General features: G+C 47.0%; 1 protein-coding gene across 7 annotated transcripts in view; it reads left to right on the top strand.

Annotated features, from left to right (window-relative positions):
• The first annotated feature begins 352 nt into the window (after positions 1 to 352).
• Positions 353 to 9,390, top strand: part of LOC124007616 (serine/threonine-protein kinase 11-interacting protein-like) — a 47,005-nt gene continuing 37,967 nt past the window's right edge. For 2 of the 7 annotated variants that reach the window (XM_046318248.1, XM_046318247.1), the window contains exons 1-17: positions 358 to 660; positions 1,011 to 1,078; positions 1,273 to 1,475; positions 1,672 to 1,746; positions 1,850 to 1,945; positions 2,030 to 2,137; positions 2,251 to 2,322; positions 2,441 to 2,570; positions 3,144 to 3,247; positions 3,551 to 3,640; positions 3,757 to 3,798; positions 3,951 to 4,127; positions 5,116 to 5,197; positions 5,310 to 5,780; positions 5,970 to 6,193; positions 6,408 to 6,518; positions 7,602 to 7,815. In XM_046318248.1, the coding sequence (XP_046174204.1) occupies positions 1,012 to 1,078; positions 1,273 to 1,475; positions 1,672 to 1,746; positions 1,850 to 1,945; positions 2,030 to 2,137; positions 2,251 to 2,322; positions 2,441 to 2,570; positions 3,144 to 3,247; positions 3,551 to 3,640; positions 3,757 to 3,798; positions 3,951 to 4,127; positions 5,116 to 5,197; positions 5,310 to 5,780; positions 5,970 to 6,193; positions 6,408 to 6,518; positions 7,602 to 7,815 (2,266 nt within the window). In that variant the 5' untranslated portion in view covers positions 358 to 660; position 1,011. Of the gene's footprint in view, positions 666 to 787; positions 881 to 1,010; positions 1,079 to 1,272; positions 1,476 to 1,671; positions 1,747 to 1,849; positions 1,946 to 2,029; positions 2,138 to 2,250; positions 2,323 to 2,440; positions 2,571 to 3,143; positions 3,248 to 3,550; positions 3,641 to 3,756; positions 3,799 to 3,950; positions 4,128 to 5,115; positions 5,198 to 5,309; positions 5,781 to 5,969; positions 6,194 to 6,407; positions 6,519 to 7,601; positions 7,816 to 9,390 lie in introns of all 7 variants that reach the window. The other 5 variants (XM_046318244.1, XM_046318246.1, XM_046318245.1 and 2 more) reach the window with 5 other exon arrangements.

The raw sequence follows: 9,390 nt of genomic DNA, 5'->3' as shown, positions 1-9,390 counted from the left end.
ATTACAGATTTGTTAAAAGTCTTTAGTAGGCTAAACGATACTATTTTGCGTGCCTTGCATAGTTACATCTGGCTACTTCTTGCAGTGTTGAAAACTGTGTATTGTCCTTCCACTCCATTGTAAAGATAACCTCCAGAACAGTTTAAAAGGGCGATAAAGCATACCAGAAAGATGTGCTGAGTGTTCTCAGAATGCACTTAATAAAGATGAACAAATGAGCAAATTGGAAATGCTCCATTGCGTTGTCACTGTCATAAAGTCAATATTGTTGATCCCTTATGATTTGATCCTGCTTCTTAAGGTAGGGAGCCATCTAGTGGTGGCTATGGCTAAGAAATTAGACAATCTGAAATCTGAATCATATTTTGAACATGCACGCTCGTTTTTTTGTTGTTGAGATGTCTCGCTCATTTATAACATTTCAATATCCACTGATTGGCACAAGTTACGAAAACGCCTGTTTCAGCCTTTTGAAATTTGGTTTCTCCGGGCCACTGTATATTTTTCTCGAAACTTCCTCACGTGACATCAGTCCAAGTGAAGATGTCAACATCGACAACCGAGTACACTTGAAGTTATTTGACTGATGTTTTTGTCGTATTGCTGGAAATCGGAAGGGAATGTCGATGTTGACCACTGCTTGACTGTCACATAAGATAGGTAAGGTATGTTGGTGTCTCAAGAAATAGTCTGGAATGCTATCCAAGACAAGCTACACCAGCTAGCTAGAGATAGATTCGTGTTGGCTTTGTGAGTAGCCCAGTTTAACGTTCACAAACATCTGCAGGTTCTGCATTGCAAAGTACTCTACATAGCTAACTAACAAGCTAGCTGGTATTTAACCAGTATCCTACAAGTTAGCTTCCATCATCTCTATACTGTAAGTTGAGAACGTTTTTTTATTTGATCAATTTCTGCTATTGTTTGGGTTATTTGCACGTGTCACATTTCCCCAGAATCATCTGTCTCGGTCTTCTCGTCTATTTTTATGGTGCATTGTTTACCTGCAGGATGGCTGGATGTCACAGTGGCCAATCCACCCTTGTCAACAGCTTGGCCACTCTGCTTCGGAATCATGGTATAGTAACACCACCACCTACATATTCTAGATATAGCCCCTGTTATCCCAGACTTGCTAATCTGTTCTTTTGACGTTGTTCGAAATTATTAGGGCCTCATAGCTATACTGTAGCTACATGCTTCATATATTTTATGTTGCATTATAACTGCTAGTTTTAAGTGGTGTGTTAACATTGTCTCTCCTCTCTCCAGGTACATCTGTACTGGACGGCAGCAGTACCCTGACTCTACAGGCAGACTCTCTGCAGCACCTAGGTCGTCTGTTTGAGCAGTACCTCCTCTCCAGGACTCACCAACATGGCTTCCTGGCTCTGCCCTCACACCCTGCTGACACCACCTCCCTACTGCAGCTCCAGTTCCTGTTCGACGTGCTGCAGAAGACTGTCTCCCTCAAGGTGTGTGTGTGTCCTGCTCTATTTGTGAACAGTTTAAAAAAAATAGATGTATGCATAACTTGCTCAGCACTTCATAAACATAAATGCTCCAAGTAAAACTGAATTAAGTGGACATCTGAGGGAATTTCATTGAGCCACTAGGTGGCGCTTTAGCATTCTGTATAATGTTCTTTGGCCTTTGGTTTTTCATTCCTAGCTCATCAATCCACCTGGGTCGAGGCTTCAGTCAGTGGTCAAGATCTTTCCTTTCAAGTCTCTCAAGTCCTTAGAGGTATGGGAGGAAAATGTGTGCGCTTCTCCTTTGTAACAAAACAGTATACATGTTGTATATAGATGAATCTAGCTTACTCTGGGCCTGTTGTTCTGTCTCCCAGTTGAAGCGTATCCCCCCTCACTGTCTGGAGGACCTGAGGGGAGTCTACTCTCAGTTAGAGGTCTTCGCCTGCTCCAAGAGCCTCAGTTCCCTGGAGGTAACACACACACACTTCACCGTTTTCTCTTTCTGAATAACAGACCCCTTTGTGTTGGAGTTTGAGCCAGTGTTATTGTTACAGGAGCTACTGTCTCTGTGTGGAGGAGACCTCAGCTCTGCACTGCCCTGGCTGGAGCTGCACACCCTCAACTTCAGCTACAACGCTATAGTCTGCCTGGATGAGTCACTGGTAAGACATGCTCCTGCTCTCTGGTTTATTTATTCACTGACTTTCACATTTTGTTTTTAATGTGTATCACTTTTTTGGCCATGTTTTAATGTGAGTCACTCTGCCTTTTTTAGAGTTTACTGAATGTTCTGAAGTCTCTGGATCTTAGTCACAATAAAATCCAGGAGAGTGCTGACTTTCTCAAGGTATTTCTGGATAGGTTTTGTGTCTGTGTGTTGAGAGGGGTCAGAGTTGGAGACATGCAGTAAGTTACTGCACTGGACTATCTCCATATCTACTGTCTCTCTCCTCCTCCTCTCTCAGCCTCTGAGTGAGCTAGAGCACCTCAACCTGGGCTTTAACAATCTCCAGAGAGCACCAACGCTGGGCTTGAGCTCCAGAGCCAAACTCCTCACTCTCATCCTCAGAAACAACGAGCTGGAGACCATCAACGGTACTGTAACACCTCTGATAGCATGACCAGATGGTGTCTATAATGAATGATAGTAGTGGTGGTTTCTCTACGGAAAACGGGATATATATAAAAAAAATTTACCACAGCCCTAATATTGATATTATCCCTAAACGTATGCCAAAAATCATCAATACCAAATAGTTAGCAATAGTATTCCATCTGCAAATTCCCTCAAGACTACTTGTTATGCATGACCCCTTGAACTGACCTCTATCAGTATTGGAACAGCGAGGGACTTCAGACAATCAAAGCCTTGTACAAGACAAGGACATCAGCCAATCAAAGCCTTGGATCTGTTTACAGCCTTGTGTCCACAAAGAGTTGGGGGCTATAGATAAACAGGAAGCTAGGAATATATTAATATACTGGCATACTCCAGCGTTTGTTTGCCAGTACTGCCTATCTGCCCATCTCTCTCCCCCAACCGACTCCCTATTGTTCAGTGTGCTCTCTAAGTCTCTGTTAGTCTTGGATGGCTGACTCTGCCCCCGTCTCAGTATGAGATGCCTAGATGTCTGATTTGTGTGTGTGTGTGACTGTGACCCTATGCAGGAGTGGAGCAGTTGTCATCCCTACAGCACCTGGACTTGGCTTACAACCTGCTACTGGATCACTCCCAGCTGGCTCCTCTGTCTATGCTTCACAGTCTCAACATGGTGAAGGAGAGAGAGAACTTAGAAGTGTGCTTATCAGTAGTTTACTGTGTGACAGCCTCAGTGTTATCCCATACCCGCTGACCTGTAGCCTCAGTGTTATCCCAGACCCGCTGACCTGTAGCCTTAGTGTTATCCCAGACCCGCTGACCTGTAGCCTCAGTGTTATCCCAGACCCGCTGACCTGTAGCCTCAGTGTTATCCCAGACTCGCTGAACTGTAGCCTCAGTGTTATCCCAGACTCGCTGACCTGTAGCCTCAGTGTTATCCCAGACCCGCTGACCTGTAGCCTCTGTCTCTTCTTAGCTGAATCTTAAGGGCAACCCACTGTTCTTCCAGAAGACCCACAGAACCCGCACTGTCTGCCACCTCTCCCCCAAGGCTGCCTACCTCAGAGTGAGTGAGAGGGGGAGGGAGAAAAATCGGAAAGCTGAATTTGCACCCAGTCATTTTTTAATGATTCTGTCTCCTCCTCGAGTTTAATATATTGTCTCCCCCTCTCTAACCTCTAGCTCAGACTGGACAGCAGCCCTCTCTCCTCCTCAGAGTTGTCAGTGAGTAGGCCACTCCTGTTGGTCAGCAGGCATATACTCAACACTTCTCTAGTCTTGTTGGGTCACTTGTTGATGTGCACTTTAAGTTCATTCGTGGGATTCGCCACTTTTGTACCAGATAGTCTTAACATGGGACCTCCCCCCACCTTCAGGTGCTACCCAAACCGGGACAGCTGATTGGACAGCTCCAGTCCCAGGCCTCACCCTTGATCACCAGGGCTCCAGAGCGGGGTAACCAGGAAGTAGTGTCCAGCGGGGGCGGGGAGTTGAGTGACAGCCTGTCGGTCAGCGAGGTGGGAGTGACACGACAATGCAAGAAGAAAGCCAAAGTAAGTCCGCTACATAGCTCACTGAGAGGCTGTACTCTGTGTACCTCTTAAAACCCTGACCAGCTAGAAGAAATACATGTTAATAGTTTTAACTAACCCTCTGATAGGATAAATATCCTACGGGGTAAGGGGGCTAGGGGTACCTACGGGGTTAGGGGTACCTACTGGGTAAGGGGGGGCTACGGGGAGTACCTACCTATGGGGGCTAGGGGGTAAGGGGGCTAAGGGGGGGGGTACCTATGGGGGCTAGGGGGTACCTACGGGGTAAGGGGGCTAAGGGGTGTCTATGGGGCTAGGGGGTAAGGGGGCTAGGGGGTACCTACGGGGTAAGGGGGCTAGGGGGTGTCTACGGGGCTAGGGGTACCTACGGGGTAAGGGGGATAGGGGGTGTCTACGGGGTAAGGGGGATGGGGGGTGTCTACGGGGGATAGGGGTGTCTACGGGGTAAGGGGGATAGGGGGTGTCTACGGGGTAAGGGGGATAGGGGGTGTGTACGGGGTAAGGGGGATAGGGGTGTGTACGGGGTAAGGGGGATAGGGGGTGTGTACGGGGTAAGGGGGATAGGGGGTGTCTATGGGGCTAGGGGGTAAGGGGGCTAGGGGTACCTACGGGGTAAGGGGGCTAGGGGGTGTCTACGGGGCTAGGGGTATCTACGGGGTAAGGGGGCTAGGGGGTGTCTACGGGGTAACGGGGGGGCTAGGGGGTGTCTACGGGGCTAGGGGGTAGGGGGGGCTAGGGGGTACCTACGGGGTAAGGGGGATAGGGGGTGTGTACGGGGTAAGGGGGATAGGGGGGGTGTAGGGGGATAGGGGTACGGGGTAAGGGGGATAGGGGGTGTCTACGGGGTAAGGGGGATAGGGGGTGTGTACGGGGTAAGGGGGATAGGGGGTGTCTACGGGGTAAGGTCCATTTGGAATGAACAAATCAATACAGGCAGAGGAGAAGGAACATGTTTGTATAATATATATATCCATCTGTGTTGTTTCAGAGTAAGGTGAGGGTGAGACGGGCTAGCATCTCAGAGCCCAGTGACTATGACTATGAATCCAGACCACAGTCCTCTATACAAGGTAAAAATGTATATATATATATATATATATATATATATATATATATATATATATATATATATATATATATATATAATATAATATAATATAAACCTCCTCTCTCTCCCCTCAGACATCGTTCTCCCTCACCAGAAGGAGATTGAACGCATGGACAGTTTCAGGGACCAACTGGGTGAGGATTGGCTGCGCTACCAGCATCACCTAGAGGGGGCGCCAATCACCACCCTAGACAAGGCGGACAGACCAGCTCCTCCACACCTCAACAACAGTCTCTGTGCCACCCCCTCCCCAACCAACAACAGCCCCATCCAGGCAAGCCCCGCCACCTTTAAGCCCCCTTCTCCAGAGCTGGAAGTCCCGGATGTTCTACCCCCACCGCTGCTCTCGTCTGAGCCCAAGGAGGAGGCCTCAGACTGGGATGCAGATCTGGAGACAGAGTCCACCCTCCAGTGGCCTGACCACAGCCTCGGGCACACAGAGTCCACCCTGGAGACTACTATGGCAGAGGGACTGGTTCAGGGGTTAGAGGAGCCACCGGTGACATCCACGGACACCAGAGAAGAAGAGGAGGAGGACTTGGGAGGTAGGAGCACTTCAGAACTAGCAGTAGCACACCTGATTCAAGTAGACAACTTATCATCCAGCCTCAACTAGTTCAACCAGCTGTGCTAGAGTGGGAATACAACCAAAATGTGCAAAGTCTGGGGGGTTCCAAAGAAACTGATTGGGCAACGCTGAGCCAACCTTTGACCTCTCTTTCGTCTGTCTCCAGTTGACCTGTGTCACCCCCTGCTTGTGGGAGTACTATCATCATCTGAAGAGGAGGAGGAGGAGGATGGACTGAGGATGAAGAACAGGGCCCAGTGTCCTGTGTTCCTCAGGGTCAAGCCAAGACACGTCCTGGAGGTGGACATGAGCAGGGGTCAGTTGCAGGCCCGGCTAGAGTTGGACAGTCTGGGGAGGTTCACCATGTCCCAGGTCACCTGGACTGAGAGGGTGAGGAGCGGGAGTGATGATGGGGAGGGAGGGAGGAAAGAGAGGGAGGGATGGATGGAAGGAGAGGAAAGGTGAGTAGGGATGGTGGTGGAGGGAGGCATGGTTGGGGAGGGGAATTATGCCGAGAGGAAGGGGGGTGATTTATTTATTTTATTTTTGTTGTTGCCTGAAATGATGAAAGAAGTATTTGTTCTAAAGATAGTTCTCTCTCTAGGAGGTGGAGCGAACTCTTCCTGCTGTAGAGCTTCACTTCCGTTACATCAGCAGAGAGAGGAGGAGGAGACGCTATGTTATGCTGGATGATGACCCCCAGGAGGCACTGCAGGTAACACAATAGGGATGTGACAAATGGAAAATGTTCTTACCGGTTAAACAGACATTTTTTAAAATCAGTTTTCCATTTTAAACTCTATCATGAATTCACAATGCAGCTACTCTGCTGCTAGCAACGCTTTGGGTCTCCCTGTACGTCCCTTTCAGATGGTAAAGCATTGCACCTGTACTATCATTACTGCACCTCAACTCCACCTCTCAAAGTCTGCATTTCCTTCTCATTTAACTTCTGAAAGTATTGCCATACAGGACTACGCTGCTGTCGCTTGTCTTTCTCTGCCATTTTGCGAACTGTTAACGATGATGACGCAGTGTTGGAGAGTGTCGACTCCAATAGAATTGATACCTCGACTCCTTGCACGTCGACTCCCGGTGTTGACTCCCATTTCTGAGTTTGAAGATTGTCTCCTAAGATTCAGTATTCTTGGAACAGGAGAGACTGATAAGGAGAGACTGATAAGTTGGCGTACTTCTGAGAACACAAACACTCATCTTTCATAGCGAGGGACAGACGGAGAGAGAGGAGAGGGGCACAGTATTTGTAGGTCGGCCACCAGGCAGACGGAGTCAGAACCGTGCGCTAGGCCTATCTGCAATCAAAAACAGCATTCTATTGCGAGATACTGCGTCTCGCAATTACTTGGCTTGCAACTTGCATCAATGAATGGGTCAATGAATGGGTTAGGATGTTCTACTGGCTGCAGACCGGAGACTGATCACACACATCATTACCGAAGAGAAAGATCAGGGGTGTAGTAATTCGTCCAAACAGTTGTAAAACGTCCACAAGGCTGTGGTTAGTACTCCATGGACGTTGCAAGCCTTGCTCATTATGCCCAATGAGATCAATCTTGTTGTTTGTGTGTTTTTTTAACGTAAGCAGCCATTGGAATGTTCTGTTTTCTGAATGTTCTGTTTTCTTGTTTGGACTTGCATGTGGGTACAATACAAATTTGAAGTAGCCTGTCATCATACAACTGTTCAATCGGAAAATACAAGGACCGTTATTAAAGTTTCAAAGAATGTCTTGGAAAATACATGATTGTAAATACGGCGGGGCGGGTGTTGTTGCTAGGCACTGACAGAGGTCCTGTCGCGGGTGGTGGAGGAGAATGAGCGGCGGGTCGTGGAGGGTCGTCCCAGCTGTGTCTGCCTGCAGTGTCTCCGCTGTGGGTCAGAGTTCACACAGCAGGGAGGGAAGGAGCAGGAGGACAGAGGGAGATTGAGAGGATGGACAGGACTGGAAGAGCAGGAGGAGAAGAAAAACAAGTGCAGAGAAGATGGATTGGGTGAGAGAGGCACACTCGTACAGTAACACTCATGCACGCATGCTAGGGACCGGCACAGTTATTCAAATATTACAATATCCAAACCGATGTCAATTATTTATTTTATTTTACCTTTATTTAACTAGGCAAGTCAGTTAAGAACAAATTATTATGTTCAATGATGGCCTAGGAACAGTGGGTTAACTGCCTTGTTCAGGGGCAGAACGACAGATTTGTACCTTGTCTGCTCTGGGATTCGAACTTGCAACCTTTCGGTTACTAGCCCAACGCTAGGCTACCTGCTGCCCCAATTGGTTAGTATTCCATTTTTTTTCTTCTCTCTCCCTCTGTGCAAAACACACACACACACACACAGACCAGCACATATACACACACACAGACCATCACACACACAGACCATCCACACACCATCACACTCACCCCACACACAGACCACCCCACACGCAGACCATCACATGCACACACCACACACAGACCATCACATGCCCATTATTTTGGTTACCATGGCTAGAAGAAGATATCCGAGTGACTTTGAAAGCGGTGTCTCAAAGGAGCACAGGGGGTTTAAAGGGTGTGTGTGTGTCTGTCACCAAATCTCAACCCAATTGAAAACGTACTTAGGGCAGGACGATTTATATTGAATGAATTTGATTAATTCAAATGTATGTTTTCACAGGATATTCCAAATGCCTGTATTGCAAGAATCAAGTTTTTATTTGAGTTTTTATGAGCAGTTTATCTCTGCTTGTTCTGGTGTATTTTTGGTCTTGTGTCCTTCGCTCCTCTGTGCTGTGTTCACCTTCCTATTTACACCAGAGATCTATATATAATGACAAGATGCTTATGTCTCCACCCTAACAATTCAGAGTCCTTATACAAAATTTAGGGAGGCAGGCGACAAGCTTCAGTCCAAAATAAGGCCATAGAAACACAATTTTGGCGAGAGTGAAACCTCTGTTTACACACACCAAGCCCCTCTCCCCTCCCCCAACAACAAAGATGAGATCACTTCCTCCTCTGATAAGCAGTTACAACTCGCTATTTGCGTTTGAGGCTTAGTCTAACATAATCTGTTATGTGGAAACCAAAAACACATTGAGACATTATTTTACTGTAATAGAGAAGTTGACCTGTCTCAACTCCTCAAAGTGTGCAGAGCAGACGCTATTAAAACAAGAGCATTGATGAACATTGATTGTGGAACATGAATGGTCAGTTTGGTACCATGTTCCGCTAGCAGCATTTTATTCAAAGATCGTTATACATGCTGTCTAGTCTTTTATAAATGAGCAATAAGCATAAAGCACAATTACTTAAGGAATTGGCAACTCGTTCTTATTCTGAGAAATAAGATAGGCCACTTGATTTCAACATCTGAACAAAGTGGACAGGCTAGCATGCTGTTCAAACAGTTGGAGATGGACAGAAGGGTGTTTTATAACAATTTGACTGTTCTACCTTGTTGGCCAGCAAATAAACTCAGCAAAAAAAGAAACGTACCTTTTTCAGGACCCTGTCTTTCAAAGATAATTTGTAAAAAAATAAAAATAAAATAGCTTCACAGATCTTCATTGT

The sequence above is a fragment of the Oncorhynchus gorbuscha genome, linkage group LG21, assembly GCF_021184085.1.
Source record: "Oncorhynchus gorbuscha isolate QuinsamMale2020 ecotype Even-year linkage group LG21, OgorEven_v1.0, whole genome shotgun sequence".
Classification (NCBI taxonomy): Eukaryota; Metazoa; Chordata; class Actinopteri; order Salmoniformes; family Salmonidae; genus Oncorhynchus; species Oncorhynchus gorbuscha.
This window is presented reverse-complemented; position numbering and strand designations above follow the sequence as displayed.